Here is a 23,873-nt window from a genome sequence, read left to right as displayed (position 1 = left end):
TTTTGTATCTTTAACTTTTTTTTTTTTTTTTTTTTACACAAAATAGGTGTAGACTATGGCATATAGGAAGCCTAAATTCAGAAAGTACATATATTACAATGCAGTCGATAAGTCTGTATTTTACTTTTGAGTGTACATAATTGGGAGCATGCCTGTCACAGCCACAGAACAAGTGATCCTTCCACAGTAGAGAAACTCTACTGCTTCCTGTATGATTAAAAAGTCAATAAAGATGTTACTATAGAATACCGTTCACTCACAAGGTGAATATTTATCAGCAGCTGTAGTGACAGCCTTAATCAAAAATGCAGTAAATGTTTTATAATATCCAGTCTGTGCAGTGTGGATACATAATCTTGGTGAGAATCAGGCTGGTGACAGCGGACTGTGAGTGGGTGGGACAGCAGCATCTAGAGCCAGAAGGACCTGGAGGAGTTTAACTCTGGGTATTAACCAGCTCAGGTCTAAATCTGGCCACCAGATAATTTGTTGGAAAGCTGCCTTTCTTCTGGCACACACTGTGACAACACGTGGAGCCTACCAGGTGGCTGATGAATCTGTGCAGCATTGTCACTTCTGTCCAAATAAATCATCATCATTTAAAAGATCTTAAAGATGCATTTTTTTTTTTTTTGGAAGGTGTAACTACATTTATTTGGACAAATGTCATGTTGGGTCAGTGTATAGAACATATGAGGAGCTGTAATGACGCAGTGTATTCACAGCTTCACAGATCCCCTGGTGTTATATTTGAATGTCATGTTTTGTCATCAAGTCAGCCTACTTGGTATCATGCTGTAAGTTGTTAAATGGGTTAAAGAGATCTAAAATCTCTTAGTGATGTGATTTTGCAAAGTAAAAAAAAATTAAAAGAAAAAGAAGATCCTCACTAACTACACCTTCCTCTGTTCCCACTCCAGGCTGCCGCCTCCTCCTGATCTGAGACCAACAGCTTAGGTCAGCTAAGGTCATCGCCATGGTGACCTTTGCTGAGACGAGTCAGGTCTCCCCCATGGGGCTGTGTGAGCCACCCTGCCTGACCGCAACCCTGTCTCCTGGGCTGCGGCGGAAGAAAATGCTGTGGCAGAATGCTGTAAAACACATCATTATCCAGCAGGAGCTCAGCGCCCAGGTGACTGTTTATTCCACAGTAATCAGTAGATTTGTTATATCCAGACGGAACTGTTGTCTGTACTGTTTTGCTGTTTTCTATTGTTTTGTACATACTCCCCTACAAGATTATGAGGATTGTGTGTACTGACTCATGTCACACAAACCGAGGAAAACTGAACCAAACAGAAAGTCATGTTTGATGTGTCTAATGATTTGTCTGCATTGACAGCCTGAAGATGAATCATCAGGCTACAGCAGTCTAAACTATCCATGCAGTAATGAAATGTTGTAATTCAGTGTAACTTGTGTGTAAATCTATTTTGTCACTTATGGTATCTAGCCGTACAGAGAGTTTGGGATATTTGGTTTTCACAAATAAAATTTGTTGATGCTGCAAGCACCATAAATAAGTTCCATTCACTTGACCTGACACATAGACAGGTATAGGTAGTGCAAAATCCAATAATGTAAAATAACACATCTGCATGGGTAAAACTAGGAATAAGTGAGGAATCATTCATGTTTTTTGTAATTCAGATAAACCAACCCTTTAAAGGGCCTTCCCATGTACTGCCCATTAAACCATTAGGAATGGTATGTATTTTAAAGGAATGGCACCTGTTACAGTAAACACATATGTTTTTCTGTTGCATTATGACAGGTTGGTGTGGAACCAGCACGCAAAATCATTGTGACAGACACCTACATGGAGGAGATCAACAGACAAATCCGTAACAAGGCCACACGTGGGGCCACGAAACGCCGCTCCTCCTCATTCAGAGTCCACCCATCTAGTTCCCGCGGCTCCACCAGCACACACACCAGTGTTGGAGGTTCTTTTCACGACTATGTCAGCGATGCCGACTTCTTTGTGAGCTGGGGTCACACTGTTCGTGGTGTCTACATACCCACCCTGAGGCACACCTTCAAGTCCCGTGACCTGGAGAGACTCTACCAGCAGCACTCTTCTCACCAAAGACGCAACTCTCTAGCTATAACAAATATAATCGATGCTGTGGCCAAGCTGCACGTGTTGGTCCTGTATCTGGCGCTAGCCCCAGAGGCAGTCACGGACATACTGCGTGGCTGCCTGACGGGCATTTTCATGGTGTTAGCTGTAGCACTGTGCATCGTGGTGTTGACTTGCAAAGACTCCATGTCCCCAAGGTGGCTCCGTTATGCTGGCCTAGCTAGCTGGCTGTCACAGACCACGCAGGTGCTGGGAGGACTGGTTTATGGACTAGAAAAAGACCCTTCATGGTATGTTTTGTTCACACTGTTCGCCACATACACGCTGCTGCCGTTACCTTTGCTTTGGGCCATGTGCGCCGGTTCCCTTACCTCAGTGTTGCACCTTCTGGTTGAGATAGTGCACTACTACAATGACACCGTACTTTTGAAAAAGGTGAGCAAATCAACTGACTAACTGGACTTGGACTAATGAATGCTGAAAATTTTACAGACCAGTGTGTAACATTTGGCAGAAATGGAATATGATACACATAAATACATTATACTTGTTAGTATATAATCACCTAAAACTAATAATTGTATTTTTGTTCATATAGAATGAGCCATTTATATCTACATGGGAGTGGTCCTCCTCCACAGAGTCCGCCATTGTGCAGCTATGTGTCTATAGTAGCTGAGAACAGACAAACCAATCGCCTTTCATGTTTTTACACTGACATTGCAGTTTGAATACAGAAGCCAGAGGAGACGAAGAGAGTACATATCAGCTATTATATATACATAAATATCATATCTAAATATAGCTACATAAACAAACCTTTTTGCTTGACAGACTAGTCCAGGAGGTAGTTGATGCCATTTTGTCACCCAACAGCCACCATAGACTCTCAGACACGCTTGGAGGGAGGGAGTGGACAGGTATTCATTGGGTTGCAATTTGTGTTCTTCCCCGTAGAGGCCACTCAATGTTACACACTGGTCCTTTAAACTTTAAATTTCTTTCTGTTATTCAACACTCCTTTATCAAATTCAGTCCTTCAAGATATTACTTTAGTGTAAAACTAAACAGTACATTTTTAATTTTTCTACTAAGTTGAGTTTTACATTCCTCCTCCTGACAAACTGATTTGTCTGTGCAGTCCAATAGTCTAAGAAAACACTGGCTAAGGATGTAAGATCCCCTTCCTTCTTTGCCTATCTCTCTTGACCCTCTATCTGTGCATTTCACATCTCACAAGTGTAAACTCGCTTTTAAAGTTCATCCATGAATTGGATTGGATACTGGCATTACTGCAAGCCTATTACTGGACTTAGAGAGCATAGGTTGGTTTAGAAACTGCTGCAATGTCCCCCTAGTTGTGTGAGGGCAGAATCCACTTCCCATTTCTAATCTTATGCTTATCTTATCTTTTAGTCTTTTTTGCTTTGGATGTTCCCAGTTAAATAAAGTGAATAAATGTATGTCCATTGGATGCAGGTGTTTGCCAAAGGCCTGCTGTACCTGGGTATGAACACAGCTGGCTTGTTCATCCACTACCTGACAGACCACGCCCAGAGACAAGTTTTCCTGGAAACGCGCCGTTGCATTGAGGGTCGCCTCAAACTGGAGCAAGAGAACCAGAGACAGGTAGCATGCTGCTGGCATTGTACTATAGGTTAGACTAGAATATGTAGACACTGTAGACTGTTATCTCTCTGTTCATGGGAGGATAAAAATGCTTCATAGATCCTCTGTGAACTGTGTGTAAATCAACATTATGCTGGTTTAACCATACACTGTCACATTGGGCGTATTATGTTGGCATACAGGAGCGTCTGGTGCTGTCAATCCTGCCTCGCTTTGTTGCCTTGGAGATGATTGCTGACATGAGCTCTTTGGAGGATGAGCTCAATCCTCAGGAGTTTCACAAAATCTATATCCACCAGTACAAAGATGTCAGGTACACACACACTCACATTAGTATTTACAAGGCTTATGTTTATACCTCTGAATCAGAAATTTCAAATACAAATTAAAACACTGATTATCAGCCTGTTTTAAGAGGATTTCAGGGAAGGTTTCTCTCAAGTGTTGTCTTTTTCAAATGGGAAACTCTTTGATTCACAGTTAGTCTCGCATATCTGCACTGGAAAAGGACAGTTTGACAGGAAATTCAAAAATAATTTGAATGTGTCATGCATTGAAATTCTTTTTGTTCACAGTTCTCTGTCTCTCCTCTCTGCAGCATCCTTTTTGCAGACATCAAGGGCTTTACTCTTTTGTCCATGAACCTGTCAGCACAGGATCTGGTTCGAACCCTCAACGAGCTCTTTGGACGCTTTGACCGACTGGCAGAGGTGAAAACCTGCACTTCAAGTTATTTTAAGATGACAAATTAGATATTTTTGACACAACTTCTGTTGTAATGACTCCCTTCTAATTTGTCTTCTGTCATGGTAGGAACACCACTGCCTGCGAATAAAGATACTGGGAGACTGTTACTACTGTGTGTCAGGGGTCCCTGAGCCACAGCGTGCCCATGCCCGTTACTGTGTTGAGATGGGCTTGGCTATGATCAACACTATACGGTCAGTTTTAACTCAGTAGAGTCAAACCCCACTGGGTCCCTAAATTCTGATTAGAACTATTACAAGTTCACTGTAAAATATGATACAGTATTGCTGTTGCATTGTAATTTGTCTTCCCACTAAGGTTTGTACGGAAGCAGTTAAACTTTGACATGGACATGAGGATCGGGATCCACACAGGTTCTGTCCTCTGTGGGGTGCTCGGGCTGCAGAAATGGCAGTTTGACGTCTGGTCCTGGGATGTGGGCATTGCCAACATGCTGGAGGCCGGGGGGATCCCAGGGTGAGTAATTCATTTTCCTCTTGTCATGATTGGAGGAACATTTCTTTGCACATCACTTATAATTTTCTCTGCTCCTCTTCTCCATCATTCAGTCGCATCCATATCTCAAGGGCGACTCTGGACTCTCTGGACGGAACCTACAAGACAGAGGACGGTCATGGCCGTGACAGGAACGAGTTTCTGAGGAGGCACAACATCGACACTTTCCTCATCTGCCCTCAGGAGGAAAACAACAAAGTTAACCTCACTGAGCCCCCCAAAGTCCTGAAAACAAACCGAACTTGGAACCCAGAGTTGCCTTTTGGGAACGTCATTGACATGAACAGTGTAGGTGCAGGGATACTAAACTTATAGTGCTCATGTTCTTGTGTACCTTGTGTCACACACTAAAAGGTGTTGATCCCAATAACTATGGCATGAGGGATAGAATATTTAAACAGAAAAAAATGACTTGACCAATCTCACACCTATTCTTTCCTTTCACTATAGATCTTGGCCTCCTTTACAAACGGTTCGCTGCCCAACATATGGCAGTCCACCTCCAAAGAAATCAACAAACGCATCAAGCATGCTATAGAGGTTCGGAGCAGTGAGCGCATGCACAAGGAGCACATCACTCCACTGACCCTGGTGTTCAAGGACACACACATCGAGGACAAGGTACGCAAGTGTGGAGGCAGGTTAAGGAAGGTGTGGTGTTTTCTATGAACAAAAAGGATGTTCATGTACCAGTACCTTGAAACGCAGAGGAAATGATGTTGGTCTTTCTTCGATCTCTTTTGGTTGGCCCAGTTCTCCCAGATGAGAGATGAAATGTTCAACTCCAATCTGGTCTGCTCCTTCATCATGCTTCTCTTTCTCATGGCTGCCCAGGCCCTCATCCCTGCCCCCAGGTAGGAAAACACCAACTCTGTACAGTCAAAGGTCATGCTGTAAGTGCTGCATTTAGATCATAAGGATTTATTAGGTTTGAATGGTTCATATAGACCCATTCATTTAAACCTAAAGTGACAAAACTTCAACCTCCTTTGATCTTTCTCTGCAGGTTGTTCCCAGTCGTTCTCCAATTTTCAGTCTTCCTGCTCGCCTACATGCTGCTGCTGCTGTTAGCCCTGGCTGAGGAGTTCAAGTGGGCTCCTGTGGCGCTGCAACACTTCTGCTGCTGGATCCATGAAAACAACAGTGCCCGCAACCTTCTCACCCTCACTGCCATCATCATTAACTTTGGCTTGGCCTCTACTGACATGGTGAGAGAGAAAACAGGGCCAGATTAATATACTTGAAAAGGTTTATCAAATGGTCTATTCTCTGCCACATTTTTCCTTCTCATACTGTGTGCATGGTGCGTGATTTCTATAGATTTTTTCCACATAAGACTGGCCCTCACAAATTGTATAGATATCAGTAAATTTAGCTGATGCTTCCAGGCCAGTTTGATAAATGATATGCAGTACTACAAACGCAAAAAGTGCCAAAAATGGGGCACAAAAGCTTTAAATTTCCTCTTTCTGCCTTTTGTTAGTTGTCAGAGATTTAATGTGATTTGTATGCTGTGTGCCTGGGCACAGGTATGGTGCATTCTTACAAACACAGGAGAGGCTGACATGGACAGAAGTAACGCAGCCTCACGTGTTCTCACTGTCTGCACTTACCCTGAGGTAAGGACAAGAGCAGTTTATGTGTTTAATTTTACATACAACATATTACCTTAAGAGATTTTATGTGATTTCCTGTGGTTCATCCAGTCTACTGTGTTCATCTTCAGTCGCCCTTTCTTCTTTCCTTCTCTGTTTCTTCAGGTCTTTGTGTTGAGCGGTGTGATCGCCATGGTGACTTGTGCCGTGTTTCTGCGTCTGAACTCTCTACTTAAGCTGGCCGTCTTGCTGCTGGCGGTGGCTGTATACTCCTACCTCATCCACCTGGCCTTCCTTACACTCACACGCCATGACATGCTGCACAGGTCAGTGCCAAACACATACTCCTGCTGTACTACTGTTGTGCTCAGTCACATTTTCAATTCCACCTCTCTTCATTAATCATGCAGGTCTCATTATGTCAGGAGAAAGGGAATCTCCATCATTCTCATGGTGATGTTTATTGTGGCTGTCTTTTACAACGGACGGCAGGTACTGTTAAACTCAGCTTTCCCTTGGTTTTGGGTAGAGGCGTAAGTGAGTAAGTGTGATCTCTGATAAATGCTGCATCTGCCCTTTGTTCTTCCAGTGGGAGGCCACTGCCAGACTGGACTTCCTGTGGCGTCTGCAGGCCCAACAGGAAGTGGAGGACATGAGAGAACTGCGGGAACACAACGAGTGTTTGTTGCACAACATCCTGCCGCTGCACGTAGCACGACATTTCCTGGACCGGAGCAAGAATGACGAGGTACCAAAAACACCCATAGTTCTTCCTATACTGTATAGTAGTAGAACAAAAACATAATAATAATAATCCAAATCTACAGTAAAATTATATTTTGGAAATACTGATTGGACTCTTGCAAATATATGGCAGTTCTGCTGTTTATGGCTTTTTATGAATGTTGAAGTAAATGAAAACAATAACAGTAAAAATGTTATGTAATAAATGTAATAAACATATTGGATTGGAAATGTGCAACCTGATATTCATTTCAAATACTTCACATTTTAAGTGTTTTCACATTTGTGGACCTTTCATTTCAATTTGTTCAACCACTTCTCTTTTGGAAGCAACATCAGACTTCTTTCCCTCAAAAACTAAACGTTTTACTGAATAATAATACAGTTCATATATGAGCCAAACAAAGAGGCTTTTAAGAATTCCCCCCGCCAAGCTCATTGTACATGGGCTCAATTTTCATTTCAGGAGCTTTACTCCCAGTCCTATGATGAAGTGGGTGTTATGTTTGCCTCAATTGCTGGGTTCAACGAGTACTTTGAGCAGAAAGAGATCAAACATGAAGGAGTGGACTGCCTCCGACTGTTGAATGAGATCATTGCTGGCTTTGATGAGGTGAGTACTGAAAATGAAACTGTGCCTAAGATTGTTTATCTAACCACACATTTAACGATATTGTAGGATAATATGTAATTTGTTCAAACAGAGTAATATAGATATGCAGTATGTTTCCTGGTATTCAATCAGTGCAATTGAAACAGAATTTACCTTCCCCGTAAGGTGATGAAAATAAATAAGATAGAGACAGTGTTGTTCAATCCAGGTCTTGCCTCTGATAAATGGGATTCCTTCTCTTTGCATAACTCAGCTCCTATATATGAGATTTATGTGTGTAATTTCCTTTATCTCTAAATGTTTCTTCTTCCTCTCCTTACAAGTTGCTGGAGGAGTCATACTTCCACTGCGTGGAGAAGATCAAGACCATTGGGAGCTGCTACATGGCGGCCTCTGGCTTAGCTCCAGACAGACAGGTGGGAGTTCTTCTAGTACTTAGTCTGCGTTATTTTGTTTTGACTCCATTTGGTAGCAACTTTGATAAATTCATTTTCCTCACCTCTCTTTCTATCTATGTATCTATCTCTGTCTCTTTCACCCTCTCAGGTCTCCATGGATGAATGGAATCACCTGAGCGAGCTGGTTTTGTTTGCACTGGCAATGCAAGAGACCTTGAAAGAGATTAACAGGTTCTCTGCCAAAAACTTTCAGCTGCGTGTGGGTAAGTGGCTGACCTCCCGCACACACACTCACATAAACAAACTGTTACTGATGATGCACCTTTCTCTAGGATATCCAATGTCAAAGACCAGCTACTTTTTCATCATTTCAAGTGAATTTTCTCTGCTGGTCTAAACAGGCATCGCCCACGGGCCGGTGGTCGCTGGTGTGATCGGTGCCACCAAGCCGCAGTATGACATCTGGGGCTCGACAGTGAACCTGGCCAGCCGCATGGACAGCACAGGTGTAAGTGGACGCATCCAGGTGCCCGAGGCCACGCGCAGGATCCTGGCAGACTGGGGTTTTGTCCTGGAGCTCCGTGGAGAAATATTTGTCAAGGGGGTGAGTAGCAGAGAGATGGATTCTGTACGTCCTGTTGTTAGCGATGGTTATGTAGTATGTTTAACTATCATTCATTCTTCACACAGTAGTACAGTGAAATGGAGAATGGAAGTATGTTACTGGAGAGGTGGGATGTTAAGTCAGGCTTAGAAAGGTTTAGTTAAGTTGTGAAAAGATGGAAGGACACTGGGCTCAACCTGCCACAATGACATGAGGAATAAAGTTTGAATCATGGCAGTGAGTCATCAACCAAGCACCAGCTGACTGTATACACACTGTGTACAGGCTTAACTGATGACAATGGAGCGTCACTACTTATGATAGAGTACACTGTATTTACCCTGTAGCATTTATTTTGACTGTATGTAATTTACCCTCTAAAATTCCTAACATGTCAAAATATCTGTTGTAAAATGGCCTGTTAGCTCTACCTACTGTACCTTCAGACATTTAAAAAAGTCTGATTGGCCAGGGACAATGAGAACACTTGCTGCTGCGTGCTGGGGATCATGAGTGGATGGCTTAAAATAGGCCTAGACGCAAGTAAAGACAATTAATAATCAGCACAAGTGTAGATATAAAGCCTGCTTGGCATTAGAGAACAACTTAAACAAGGGGGACACCTACTGGTGAAAAGAAGCAACAGGCATCAAATAAAAGCCAGTGTGTTCGCATTAGTGCATCAAGTGTTTAATATCTGTGAAACTACTCTTGTCATTGTAGGTGAGCGAGTGCCAGGGGAAAGTTCGCACCTATTTCATCAGCACCATGCGCAGTAAGAGGTCGACTGTCGGAACAGATGGCCACACGGGCGGCCGGACATCAGGACGCATGACGCTGGCAGGAGTGGTGTTCGGTCTCGTCCAGGCCAGACACAAGGAGAAGATGAGAGAGAGCAACGGGGGGTTCAGTCTGTCTCCCTGCACCCTGCAGTGCTGAGGTGACAGTCAGATGACTATGGGTGGAGGAGGACACAGTCCAGCCATATTGTTTGTATTGGTTTACACTTTTTTCTTATTTCATACCTTGCCATAACAAAATTAGCTGTGCACTGGTCATAGGATCCAGTTTTCCTTCATGACTGTGTCCTCCTCAGCTTTCCTGCCATCAAAAAAACGGACAGTACTGTGCTTAATCAACACAATATAGGAACTTGCCCATGAATCCTGAAGCTGAGCTTTAATATTTGAAAGCTGGATAGAGTGGTGTGTCCTGAACTTTATTTAGAAAGAACCCAACTGTCCTACTGGCCTCTTTCACAAGTCTGAGTAAGTATCATGGGTGCACTGTTTTCTGTTTTTATTGCCATATCTACACATTATAAGCACTGTTTTCAGCTTTTAAGTTCATTTTATACAAAGCTAAAAAAAAAAAAAAAGGCCAACATGTCTTTTATTCTTTTTGCTGTGATGATGCTCATCCTCTGATCTCTAAGCCTAAACACAGAATACCTCAAAACAACCAGCTCAACCTCTCATAGTCTACCAGTGGCCTATACAATACTGACTAGTGTTTTCACTGGATCTCTGAGATTTTTGTCAAGCATTAGTTTTGTCTCGGTACACTATGATTACTCTCACTAGTCTCACTTATATTTTCAAGACAGCAGTGAAAGTCAAGCAAGTAAAGAAAATTTATCAATGTATGTAATATATCTCTAGATTTATATTTTAGAAAATACTGGTCTGTGTCCTTAAATAACGCTGAGTTTTCTGAAAGTTTTCAGGAAATGTAATCCACAACAGTCAAATGTAACATTTTGTTATTCACCTTTCTGAGGTATATTAAGTTTATTTTTTAATCATTTTTACAAAACTATTTAATAGTGTACAATTTCTGCTAATAAAACCAGTAACGACTGTACCATGAGTGGTGTTATTTCATTTTAATTGTGTATTTGCTGCTTCATTCCAATTCATTCATATCATTGTGTCCAAAGAGATGTGATGTGATTATTAGTGTTAAACCCAACTCAACCTTCTGTGTTAATGAGTAGTAAAGTAAACCAACACTCTAGCTGCACCCACAGCTTGAATGGAAATCTACCATATCCAGCCACTAGCATAGGAAATATAGACCATATATATATATATATATATATATATATGTGTGTGTGTGTGTGTGTGTGTGTGGATTCTAGGATTGAATGATTCTAGAAATCTAGAGTATAGGTTTCTAGAATTCTAAACTCTTCAACCCCACACTTTCCCAGAATCAGGATTAGTTCTCTCACACACTCTACGGCCCTGACCAAACGTCAGGCTCTCCTGAATTCAAATGATATATATATTTGAATTTGGTTTGTGGTTGGTCACCTCATCTGTCAGTGGTTTATACAAATAATGCTTTTCAGATTCATTCACATTCAAATATAAACAAATTCAATTTCAGGTGACATACAGTACTTCTGTCCTTATTTGCAGCCTTGCAGCCTGCTGTATAGGGCCGCACAGTCAATATCACATCAACCTGACACGTGTTGCTGTTGGGTTTTCTCTGGGTACTCCAGTTTCCTCACGCACTTCCAATTCATCCAATTAAAGTGTTTAAATGTATTTTTAATGTCTGAAATCCCTCTCAAATTACTTGTGAGATAAACAATGTGGATTAGCTGACCTCAACACAAACTCTAGGAGGTTGTAAATGCTGAAATGGATGGATGGATAAATAAATGTAAAGATGTAAATAAATGAGGAAAAATTATACTAATATAAACATGTAAAGAAGGTGATACATTTAGAAAAATGATAAATGTTTAAATAAATAAATAAATGTCAATTGTTGAAGGTCTGAGAGTTGGCTGAATGTCTGGTGACTGTTAGTGTTGTTATATAAACCAGTTATTCATCATTTGTGAAGAAAGCATCAAACTGAATCAGCCTCCACAAACCCAGCACATCACCCGTACCATCAACTGGTCAACAACACGACTCACCTAGAGGCCCAGACCAAGTGACAACTTTTAATATACAGAGTCTCCGGTCTAGAATCATGAGATGAACGACTTTTCTCGACTCGATTAATTCTGGCTGCGAGGAGCGCGGGTATTCTAAGGCCAGCTCACTGATCGTCTATCATAAAAGATGAATCACTCTCTAGCTTGAAAGATTTATATTTCTTGGACTTTTTAAGAGGCAGATGCTGGAGCATCCACAACGAACAAATCAAATTATCTGGCATCTAATAATCCTTATACATGAACCAGACATGATACACATGTAGACTTATATATAGAGTATTTCAAATGTCTTACACTGTAGCTGCGTCTAAATGCTGTTTCAGTGTCTCTGCACTGCCAGGATATAGTTATGGTTATCCATTCATTACATTTTGAGGTTAATTTGACTTAAATTAAAAATAATTTAGTTATTTTTGCTTTCAAGTCTAAAGTCAAGTCTTTAGGGGAGCTTGGTGACTTAGTATCTCAAAAATGAGAGACTTTCATTATTTTGAAAACATTATAAGGAATTACAGGATCTTTTTTCTTCACATTGACGGAAATGGGCCTCCACAGACGACTACTGGTCATTTAATTTAGAAAACTGAGGCCGTGATTCGCCTAATTGTTAAAAAGAGCTGCTGATGCTTATCGGTAACTTGTTGGTGTCCGGAAACATCGACAGAGTGAGACCTCTTCTTTCGTGGCGTCCCTACAGGCACGCGGGGTTTCGCCTCTCTCCGCCTGTGTGTATGTGTGCATTGATTGCCACTGTTCCTCCTTGTCATCCCGGAGAAAGTTCGCCTCACAGTCGATTCATTTCAGTTTTTTGCTTTAATATTGAAGAAGTATGGCAGATTCTCAAGAGGACAAGCTGTACAGGGCGGAATACGCCAAAAGCGGCCGTGCATCGTGCAAGAAATGCAAAGAAAACATAGCTAAAGACTCGCTGAGGATGGCCATCATGGTGCAGGTAACGTAGCGACGTCTGGAGTCACTTTATCTGAAGAAACCTGCTCCGTTAGCTGCGCTAATGACCACGGTCCTGTCGTGAAAATTAGCTCATTTATTCTGTGGATATAGTGAGTATTAGTCAACTAACTGGAGAATGTGAATACGCAGTTTATATTGTGGTTTCAGTTCAGTAGGTTAGGCCCTCGTTAGCATTTAAATGGCTGACATTGTCTATTGAGTTTTGTTCACAAAGAGCCGCTGAGCCTTTCTTAGTGTCGGATTGTCGCAGTTATGCATCCTGTTGTTCACAGAAGTGAGGTTTACTGATACATTTGTGATTCATTTTGAGGTTGTTTTGCCTAAAGACGCGGAGCTGTTTAAAGTATCTGCATCCACATGGAAAGACTAAATCACTACAGCAACAATACCAATCTGTTAAAAACTGCTGCTCCCCTGCGGGGAATTAATTAAGCGAGTAGCTAATGTTAAGAAACCTTCAGTCAGCTTCCTTATTCATGGCCTGTGGAGCAGCTCCAGATTTCCAATCACTTGACTTCAGTCAGAATGAATCTGTTTGACACAAGTCAGCACTGGCACAGGACACTCTCATCACTTTATTGTTTCATTTTAGTGAATGGCAATATTTTCATAAACCGTTTTTGTCCACTTTATAGAGAACATATATTTGCACTCCATAAATATAAATCAAATTACATGTGTCTCACGTTTGTTAGTGTTGAAAGTCTTCCTCATTCTTTCTGCCCAGCCCCCATGAAAGTGTAAGAAACAACAACAAACTTCTTACTTATGCAAGAAAAAAAATAATCTCTCTCAGTCTTTACAAATAAATCTGCCACAAAACACAGTTCAGTGTTTTTTATAATTACCCTAATGGAGGAAGTTACCAGCGATGAGGGGCACAACAATATAAAGTGTAGCCCTTATAACATCACATAATGAGTGAAAAACTATAAAATAGATTTAACCTTCAGACTCGCCTAAATCACACAGTTGGTTGACTAAAGCAACATTATCAATGTCGACATTATCAACCCTGCTTGTATTGTTTTTTTGACTTTAGGTAAATTCTTCCTCCCATAAGGTTCTACTTTTTAGATATTATAGTAATCCTCATACAACTTGCTTTAAGCATCACAAATACTACACTGTTATCTGTTTTATAAAATACGATATAAATGATTTATACAAAATACAGATTTTACCTCACAAGTCCGGGAATGGTCATACAAAATGTCCCCCAGATCTTTACTGGTGAGCCACTACGAAGACATGTCCCACAGAGGGATCCTCTAACATTTATGTCTGTTGTTTGTGGTTTCCATCCCAAATCACCACTACTTCACTGTAAACTGTTCTTTGACTTCCAGTCCCCCATGTTTGATGGGAAGGTCCCACACTGGCACCACTTCTCTTGCTTCTGGCAGCGAGCAGCAGCTCAGTCCACTGCTGACATCGCCGGGTACTCTGACCTCCGCTGGGAAGACCAGGAGAAGGTCAAAAAGGCCATTGAAAGTGGTGGAGCTGCTGGAGGTCAGTACTCTACTTATATTTTCATATATCAGTTGAGCAGCTGACTTCATCTTTTATGTGCTACCTGATTGGCAAACTTAGCTTATAGCATTTTACATGATTCAATTACAGAGGAAATGTCTCCTATCAAACAGGTGTAGTGATAGACATCACTGATAAGTGCAGTGCAGCAGCAAGTCACAGCAAGCAGAGAATAAATTCTTCCATACCGCTGTAAAAATCACTGAGATGTGAGAAAGAAATTGTTGTCAGCTCCGATGTGAACATTTATAGCAGTCATTGATTTTACTTTTATAAGGAAAAAAATCAAACACAAGTTTGTAGAAAATACTTTGTACATCTCTGGATCTCTGGATGAATGTAGAAGTTTGAGATAAATTTGCTTCCTCGTGACTGAATATCATTCATCTTCACAATTTTTTCTCACATACAGATTTTTGTGACTTGATTAAAAAGGATGACTTAAAAATTGCATATTTTTCTTCTTGTAGGAAAAGGGGACCAGAAGAGCGGAGCTAAAGGGGAGAAGACACTGAATGACTTTGCAGTGGAATACGCCAAGTCGAACCGCAGCACGTGCAAAGGCTGTGACCAGAAAATAGAAAAGGTTAGCAGCCAGTTTTTCTTATAAGTTCTGTATTAGTTGGATCATATGTCAGTTGTTTTGCGAAAGCTTCTGATCGTCTGGCCTCTCCTTTAGGATCAGATTCGTGTGTCCAAGAAAACTGTGGACCCAGAGAAGCCCCAGCTGGGTCTGATTGACCGCTGGTACCACACGGCGTGTTTCGTCAGTCGCAGGGAGGAGCTGGCCTTCAAACCTGAATACACCGCCGCTCAGCTGAAGGGTTTCAACGCGCTACGGGCTGAGGACAAGGAAGAGCTTAAGAAGAGGCTTCCTGCTGTCAAATCTGAAGGGTGAGACAAAAAAAACAAAACAAGAGATCATATTTTTTGTGCAACGTTCAGTGTTGGGATCACAAACCTGGTCAGGTCTGGTGGGCATTTTGGACAGCTGCACCCTCTCTGTCATCACCGCCAGTCCTGTCTCCCACTGTCCTGTAGCACAAGAAAATTGCTTTAAAGGTGTCCCTGAAAGCTGTCATCGTGTAGGCATACAGGAAGGGGTTGACGGCAGAGTTTGCATGTGACAGGATGATGGCGGTGAGCAGCAGCTCCAGCGGCACGGGGCAGTGTGGGCACAGCAGGAGGAAGCAGTTGATTATGTGGAGCGGGATCCAGCAGATTGTGAAGAGGAAAAGAACCAGGAAGAGCGAAGTGGCCGTCTTCATCTCGCGGCGCATGGTCGCCGTGGCTCTCGCTTGCCTCTCCCCTCTGCAGCTTTGCTCACATGCGATGCGTTTCACCTGCCGCTTGACCATGATGAAGATCTGGGCGTAGATGAGGAACATGATCACCAGGGGAGTCAGCACACAAGCAAAGAAGTTGAAATAGACCATGTAGGTCATGTCCACCACCAAGACAAAGAAACAGTAGCCCGAGTCGGGCGGCGTCTTGTGCCAGCCCATCAGGGGCACGAGCCCGATGAGAAAGGCGAGCAGCCACGTGGCGAGGATGACCAGCACGGCGTTGCGAGACGTCATAAGGACCTGGTAGCGAAAGGGCATGAAGATGGCCACATAGCGCTCCACGGCCACCGCCAGCAGGCTGAAGATGGAGCTTTGGGTGAACATTATCAGGACGCTCAGCATGAGGAGACACAGGTAGAGATTGTGGCGAGGCAAGCCGACGTCGGTCAGGATGGCGCAGGGGATGGCGATCGCGCCCACGCAGATGTCGGCAATGGCGAGCGACACCAGGAAGTAGTTGGTGACGGTGCGCAGCTTGCGGTTTAGGCCCACGGCGACACAGACCAGCAGGTTGCCCACCGTGGAGAGGAAAGCGATGACGAGCTCGGCCGCCATGTACGCAACATTAGGAGAAATCACCAAGTTGGCAGGGGGAGATGAAGGAGACGGTGAGGAGGAGGTGGAAGAAGAGTTCTGGTAGAGGGGAGGATAGATGGGATGAGTTTCTAGTTTGCTGAAGAGGGTAGAGGAGCAACAATGTGTTTTCCATAGTTGTCCTAAAGGGAGAAATAAGATTCAAGTTAGAGGTCGAGCTGAACTGCTCAGACAGGTGATGAAATGCATGAAAGCAGTAAAATTACTCACCAGTCCACAGTGGTATGGTCCTGTCTAATAAATGTACCGTTCCTCAAGAAACAAAGGACTCCATCGTCACACCTCCAGCAGAGATCCTGATTTAGTTTGTCTGCTTTCACATGAAAGATCACATGAACACCTCTGTCTGAGTAAGACTGGAAGACGCTGTTTTATAAAAAATCCCTTCTTCCCCCATGATGTCACTCGTTGTCAGATAAGGGATGTTTGTCGTGTTTTTTCGGCGCTGCAAAGGATCCAACAGAGGCCCACTGTGGTCATTAACTGAAACACGCATTGCTGGTGTGTGACCGGGTCTCAGCGGGGGGCTAATAAATTTGTCTCGTCACGGCAGGATGGGTGATATCAGCACAGACACCTGGGACTGTGGAGACATGTACCAGCTTGTGTTTGTGTGTGTCCATTAACTGATGGGGCCCCGAAGAGTTTGCTTAATGAATAAAGGTGTCAGATTCAGGCTTGTTTGTTCCTAATCTCAGCTATCCTCCTGTGTTCCTCTCTGACCTCGATTAGGAAGTTAATTTGGATGTTTTTTTCCACCTTCTAGAAAACAAAAAAAAAAGCTTGGAAGAAACTTTATTTAACTTGTGCTTGCTCTTACAGAAAGCGTAAATCTGACGAGGTGGATGGAGTATCGAAGAAACAGAAGAAGGAAGAAGAGGAAGAGAAGAAAAAGCTGGACGATCAGTTGAAGGTACCTTTATATATGTCCCCTTTTTATTTTACATTTTGGAACAAATGTCAGATTATATGTGGCATCCATGCTCTTAATATGTGGTTGTCTTTTTTTGTGTGTGTTTATATGCGTCCACAGAACCAAAGCCAGCTGATTTGGGGAATCAAGGACAAGCTGAGGAAGTTTTGTTCAATCAATGACATGAAGGAGCTGCTGATTGCAAATGGCCAGGAGGTTCCCTCTGGAGAGTCCAATGTAAGAGAACCTCAGCTCATCTCATTTTTCAGATCTGATTTTAATGTTTGTGGTTTATTAGATCACATCACTGTATATTCGCATTAGAGTTGTACAAAATATGGTGCAAAAGAGACTCCCATTATTTAATCATTTTTGCTTTTGTTGTACATTTAACAACCTATTTAAATGACAGCCAGAGTCCTCCTTGTGCCAACTACAGTTACATTTTTTGTGTATTTTATGACAAGTGTCATCGTGTAATCAACAGGTGGTTGACTGCCTGGCCGACGGTATGGCGTTTGGTGCTCTTGAGGCCTGTAAGGAGTGCAAGGGTCAGCTGGTATTCAAGGGTGATGCTTATTACTGCACAGGAGACATCTCAGCTTGGACAAAGTGTGTTTTCAAAACGGCAACACCTGTACGCAAGGACTGGGTCATCCCCAAGGTAGGTCACCTCCATTTCAGGACTGTCTTTGCTTCTTTTTTAGAGAGTTCGTTTTAGTAATAGCCCGTGAGCAGCGCTCAGGAAGCGAGTCCTTTCAGTGCATGCTGTAGCTGACAGTGTGCTTAGATCAACTCAGTGGAGGGCAGCTAATAAAAGCTCTACATTTAACAACTCCTGGTTTGTCGTTTCAGGAATTCAATGAGGTTCCTTTCCTGAAAAAATTCAAGTTCAAGCGTCAGGACAGAGTTTACCCCAAGGAGGCTCCCAACCAAACCCAAGCAGCAGCCAAAGCCAAACCACTGGCCAGCGCATCCAGTGCCCCGATGGAACGACTTCCAGAGGGAGCACCTTCGGGTGAGAGAGGAAACCTGAATGTGTTAATACCCTGAAAATATAAGTTTGTGTAAAAAATGATACATAAATGTCTTAAATAAATTGGTTACATAAATTATAAGTAATGTAATATGTATTTTGGGTCCATAGACAAACCTCTGACGGGTATGAAACTGTTGGCTGTGGGTAAGCTGACCAAGAACAAGGACGATTTGAAGGCTGCTGTGGAGGAGATGGGTGGAAAGATTACTGGCACAGCCAGTAAAGCCTCTCTCTGCCTCAGCACCAAGAGTGAGTAAGGATTCAATAATGGGAGAACTAATATGTGGGACAATAAGTGCCCTCAGTCACATTTAAAAGCTTATTCATCCACACTAAGAATAGTGAGTAATGTAACACTTCCAACACATTCGTCGTCCTCATCTTTTAACAGAGGAGGTGGAGAAGATGAGTAAGAAAATGGAGGAGGTTAGGGATGCCGGCGTGCGCGTGGTCTCTGAGGATTTCCTCACAGACATCAAGTCGTCGGGAAAAGCTATCCAGGAGCTGGTCTCCCTGCACGCCATCTCACCCTGGGGCGCTGAGGTCAAGGTCGAGGCTCAGGCTCCGTCTGCGGCCTCCAAGTCTGGAGCACTGGCTACCAAGAGCACAGGGAGAGTGAAGGAGGAGGAAGGTAAAGGATATTTGTTGCTGTGGTTAGTGGTTATGAAAATGCTGTTGTTAATGCACGCGCTAATAGCTGTTTATCTAAATGTCATACATTTTTTTGCTCTGCTCTTTGTGTGTATTTATAAAGAATTGCATCTACACTATTGCAGGTGGTAGCAAAGCCAAAAAGATGAAGCTCACAGTTAAAGGAGGAGCTGCTGTGGATCCAGATTCAGGTACTTACAAGTACTCTGCATTGGAAAAATTGTCTATCTGTCCTTTTCTATCCTCTGAATTTGATTGGCGAGTTTGATTTTTTTTTTTTTTTTTTTTTTTTTTGTAGGTCTGGAGAACAGTGCTCATGTCCTGGAGCAGAGTGGGAAGATGTATAGTGCCACGCTGGGCCTTGTGGACATTGTCAGAGGAACTAACTCCTACTATAAACTGCAGCTGCTGGAGGATGATGTACAGAAAAGGTAATTTCACCTCTTTTGGACATAGGGTAAATGCTATTACAAAGAAGAGATAGAGAGATAACAGACCCAAACCTGACTTGTAACATGATTTTATGTTAAGTGGTATTATAACATGCATCTCCTACACTGCCCATCTATGATCTATGTGCAGGTACTGGGTGTTCAGGTCATGGGGCAGAGTGGGTACCACCATTGGAGGCAACAAGCTGGACAAGTTCCATGACAAAAACTCTGCCCTGGACAACTTCCTGGGTGTCTACAAGGAGAAGACGGGCAATGACTGGGGCTCCTCCAACTTCACCAAATATCCCAACAAGTTCTACCCACTAGAGATTGATTATGGACAGGTGCGCACAAACACACACAAACCTGTAGACATCCCACGGTGAATTTACTCTGCCTCACTGGCTTTTATTTTTACGTGTAATTCTTAATGTTGCTGGGCAGGATGAGGAGGCAGTGAAGAGGCTGACGGCCACCGCTGGCACCAAGTCCAAGCTGGCCAAACCAGTCCAGGAGCTGATTAAGATGATCTTTGATGTGGAGAGCATGAAGAAGGCCATGGTGGAGTTTGAGGTAGGATTTAACTATGCTTAACTGAAAGATAGCGGTAAATATAAAATCATGCATCCGTTTCTCAAGTACACATGCTTGTTTTGTAGAGGAAGAACATCCAACATCTAGTGCATCCAACTTTTTTTCTATCAGCATTGATTTTTCTACAGTTTGAGAGTAGTATCAGTGCAACCCCAGTGTGTCCATTGTGCTTTCAGATTGACCTTCAAAAGATGCCTCTTGGAAAGCTGAGTAAGAGGCAGATCCAGAGTGCCTACGCTCTTCTCACTGAAGTACAGCAGGTCAGTAACCAACAGCTCCTCCTGCAGGGCCATCCCATGTTTCAACTCTTCCCTTTAATTCACAAAGACTCTTGTGATGAATTTCTGTCATTATTACCAGTAGTCTGCCTGGCCAGTGATTGGATCATATATCACTCAGTCCTTTAATAATTACATTAAGTATATTTTTCCTTTCTCGTCGTAGGCTGTGTCAGATGGTGTGCCAGAGGCGCAGATACTGGATCTCTCCAATCGCTTCTACACCCTGATACCTCATGACTTTGGCATGAAGAAACCGCCACTGCTCAGCAACCTGGACTACATTCAGGTAAGGGCACACACATACTGTATCATACTGTACAATTTTCTCTTGTTTTGTCATCTCACTGATAAGCCCAGTGTAGACTGATAAATACATCTGCATCCATCACTGTCTAGGCTAAAGTTCAGATGTTGGACAACCTGTTGGATATTGAAGTGGCATACAGTCTGCTGAGAGGAGGGGCCCAGGATAACGAGAACGATCCCATCGACATCAACTATGAGAAACTCAAAACCAAGATCGAGGTGAGTGGTGTAACCTTATGTTTTGAATGGTGTGCAACATCATTTTCTCTAATGAGAATCACGTTCTGCTCGCTCACTCAATGGAAAGACTACAGTATGTGATGTGTTCATTTCACAGGTTGTCGATAAGAACACAAACGAGGCTGAGATCATTATGCAATATGTTAAGAACACCCACGCTGCTACGCACAACACTTACACACTGGAAGTGCAAGAAGTAAGTCATTATTGGGGAAAATGGTTTTAACAAGACAAGTGCTTTATTTGGATATAATGCTGTAAGTTTAAGTGTTTGTTGATGAATGATCAACTTTTTATCTTCTATCAGATCTTTAAGATTGTTCGTGAGGGAGAGCGCCAGAGATACCGTCCTTTCGAGGAGCTACACAATCGCCAGCTACTGTGGCACGGTTCGCGCGCCACCAACTACGCTGGTATCCTGTCTCAGGGTCTTCGTATCGCCCCTCCAGAGGCCCCAGTGGTGCGTTGTGTTTGCAATTAGTTTTAAGTTTGTGGGGGAACCAAAAGATGCACTGCCATGTGTTCTTAGTAATGGCGTATTGATGCTTCCCTCATTCGTAAATACCTGTGTTTTGTAATGTTTTAAGTTCATTTTCTCTTGTGTCACACTGCTGTTTTGCTTCATTTTCTCCAGACTGGTTACATGTTTGGCAAAGGTGTGTACTTTGCTGACATGGTGTCCAAGAGTGCAAACTACTGTCACACCTCCCAGTCAGACCCTGTTGGCCTCATACTGCTGGCTGAGGTTGCCCTTGGCAACATGTGAGTTCTTCAAAAACTACCTATATATCGACCTTTTCTTGTGTGTCTCATTAAATATGTCTCTGATGTAAATTGTAAATTAATATGTCTTGCTTTTCACTGCAGGCATGAACTGAAGAAGGCCTCCCACATTACAAAATTACCTAAGGGCAAACACAGTGTTAAAGGTGAGAAACTGATGGCAGTGTGTGAATACAATAATTTGACAGTGTATTATTGTTTAATAATTCAGGGACTCCAATGCCGTTTCATAATTTGATGTAGAGGTTTGGTTTCCGTTCCTCTTCAGATCTTTGCTTTAACATTTCTTTTTCTTCTCAGGTTTGGGTAGAACTGCTCCTGATCCAAGTGCTGCTGCCTCTTTAGATGGGGTGCAAGTGCCTCTGGGAAAAGGAGTCCACACTAACATTGATGACACAAGTCTACTGTACAATGAGTATCCTTTCATATTTGTCTCCTGGTTTGTGATTTTGCTAATAATTTTACCAAATGGCTCTACTTTTTTCCTGCTCTATCATTTAATTCATTCTTTAATAGTAGTGTGTAGAGGATGTGCAGAGCCAAAAACGTTGTTGCCTTTTTTTCTTGGTATTGAATAAGCTGACTCAAGTTGAATTTGTGTCCATTAACTTGTAAAGGTTGAGCTTCGATTGCTGTGCTCTCAGTCTTACTCTGCCAAGATCTCACAGCATGACTCTTATTACTTAGAGTCATGTAGCTTATCTTTTCTGGTGAGAAAGATTCTTTTCCAAATTCCTGATCATGATGTCGACCACTCTGAGGCACCATACCTGGATGAAATTAACTGTCCTGACATAAACTAACACATAAATCACATAAACTGGTAGCCACTAAATTATGATTTTGTGACAGGACAAAAATAAAAACAGGGGTTGAAACCTCTTTGTTTGGTGGTGGTGTACTATCTTGTCCTAACCAGATTTCCTCAGGCCGGTAAGAGTTATTTAACAAATGATTTCTAACTGTGAATCATCTATTTTCATTCACCTCTAGTGTATGTAATTTGTATGAAATGCCCTCTTTTTTCACAGTTTTGGTAATATTATCTGTATGGCCTCTATTGTCCTTAACCGCTGCTCCTCTAGGTACATTGTGTATGATGTAGCGCAGATAAACATGAAGTATCTCCTGAAGATCAAGTTTAACTACCAGACGTCCCTGTGGTGAGAGGGGCGGTGTCTGAACCTTCTTCAGTGAAAACAAAAGACCACTGTTGCCTCCAAACGCCAGGGCTTCTTCCTCTGCAACAGAAGACGTTTGGCAAAGGAGCAATGCTATACCATACCAATGGTCATTGGAAATCTCTAGTCACTTTATTGCTTTTTCATCAGGTTTACTAGCTGCCAGCCTTCCTTAGTAGTGCATTAGGTACTTAAATACCTACTTCAGACTCATAAGACTGCAGATCACAGCTCAATACAGTAGTTGCAGCACGGAGCATACTGCATAGAAAGGTTCTGGTTTAGAGATGAACATCAGAAATGTTAGCTTTCTGTCTTGTGGTATTCTTGAATTTGACAAGGATCTTATTTCTTCATTCTTTAATAAGTCTGTAGTTAATAAAGCATAGTACTGCAAACAGACATACACAAACCAGTGTTTATATTTTGCAAAGGTTCCCCAGAAAATATCCACTAAGATGAACATTTTGTAGACTGTTGGGTTCACAGATACTGTACAAGGTTTGACCTGTAAATACTGTAAGTGTTTTGTTGTTTGTCCCTCAAGCCGTCTTCCTTGCCAAAATTTAAAAAACAAATAAACAATGTAGTTCATGTTTATGCAAAGTATTCTGTTAAAGAAACAACTGCCATGGTGTGCGATACACTTTTTCCTAGTGTTTTTCTTGCTTACCTCAAAATAAAAGATTGAGAGAAACTTTCTTGCCTGTTTGCAAATCCTTGTATTTTCTTGTACTGCATGTTAGAGCCTATTTAAGTTTTTGGATTTGGTGTAGGTGGGGAAATGATTATAAATCTGCAACTTTTTCAAACTAATGTGATGATTTGTTTCTTTAAGGACTTTCTCTTTTCCTTTGTCTACCTTCAGCAGGTCAAAGGTCAGGGTCAGAGATATTTATGAGTCCAGGGACTGCCTACAATCATAGACTGTATATAAAAAACTTCCTGGTGATATTTTAACCATTAGAAACCTTCCTGCCTATATACACAGAGATAAGGAGTATTTACCACCATAGTTTCCCATCTGAAAGATGCTTGTGTTTTTCCATTAAGGACAATTTTTATACTTGGTATGATTTCCTGGCGCTGTGCATAATTCTAGGTAAAAGCAACAACTT

General features: G+C 42.3%; 3 protein-coding genes across 3 annotated transcripts; 2 read left to right on the top strand and 1 right to left on the bottom strand.

The window, feature by feature from the left end:
• Positions 1–932: 932 nt before the first annotated feature.
• On the top strand, positions 933–10,782 carry si:dkey-206f10.1 (adenylate cyclase type 8). The gene is made up of 20 exons (XM_018694495.2): positions 933–1,132; positions 1,775–2,518; positions 3,563–3,712; positions 3,895–4,025; positions 4,311–4,422; positions 4,526–4,653; positions 4,778–4,936; positions 5,029–5,263; positions 5,426–5,596; positions 5,729–5,829; positions 5,982–6,183; positions 6,505–6,594; positions 6,736–6,896; positions 6,981–7,062; positions 7,160–7,318; positions 7,781–7,927; positions 8,251–8,343; positions 8,474–8,588; positions 8,727–8,929; positions 9,653–10,782. Exons 1-20 carry the CDS (start codon positions 977–979, stop codon positions 9,866–9,868), a joined length of 3,555 nt encoding a protein of 1,184 aa, XP_018550011.1. The 5' UTR covers positions 933–976; the 3' UTR covers positions 9,869–10,782.
• Positions 10,783–12,581: 1,799 nt separating this feature from the next.
• On the top strand, positions 12,582–23,452 carry parp1 (poly (ADP-ribose) polymerase 1). Its single transcript, XM_018694507.2, has 23 exons — positions 12,582–12,840; positions 14,210–14,372; positions 14,864–14,979; positions 15,073–15,287; positions 17,156–17,246; positions 17,367–17,483; positions 17,734–17,910; positions 18,102–18,264; positions 18,394–18,534; positions 18,677–18,916; positions 19,062–19,127; positions 19,235–19,367; positions 19,519–19,714; positions 19,815–19,943; positions 20,141–20,224; positions 20,409–20,531; positions 20,642–20,770; positions 20,889–20,987; positions 21,099–21,251; positions 21,426–21,553; positions 21,659–21,720; positions 21,875–21,989; positions 22,660–23,452. The coding sequence occupies exons 1-23, from the start codon at positions 12,718–12,720 to the stop codon at positions 22,739–22,741; spliced, it is 3,045 nt and encodes a 1,014-aa protein (XP_018550023.1). The 5' UTR covers positions 12,582–12,717; the 3' UTR covers positions 22,742–23,452.
• Positions 15,294–16,474, bottom strand: LOC108895603 (adenosine receptor A2b-like; the record flags this gene model as incomplete). The annotated part of the gene is made up of 1 exon (XM_018694479.2): positions 15,294–16,474. A coding segment is annotated over one exon (1,116 nt), but the record flags the coding sequence as incomplete, so codon positions are not given.
• Positions 23,453–23,873: the final 421 nt, after the last annotated feature.

The sequence above is a fragment of the Lates calcarifer genome, linkage group LG7_1 (genome assembly GCF_001640805.2).
Source record: "Lates calcarifer isolate ASB-BC8 linkage group LG7_1, TLL_Latcal_v3, whole genome shotgun sequence".
In the NCBI taxonomy this organism is placed as follows: domain Eukaryota; kingdom Metazoa; phylum Chordata; class Actinopteri; family Centropomidae; genus Lates; species Lates calcarifer.
This window is presented reverse-complemented; position numbering and strand designations above follow the sequence as displayed.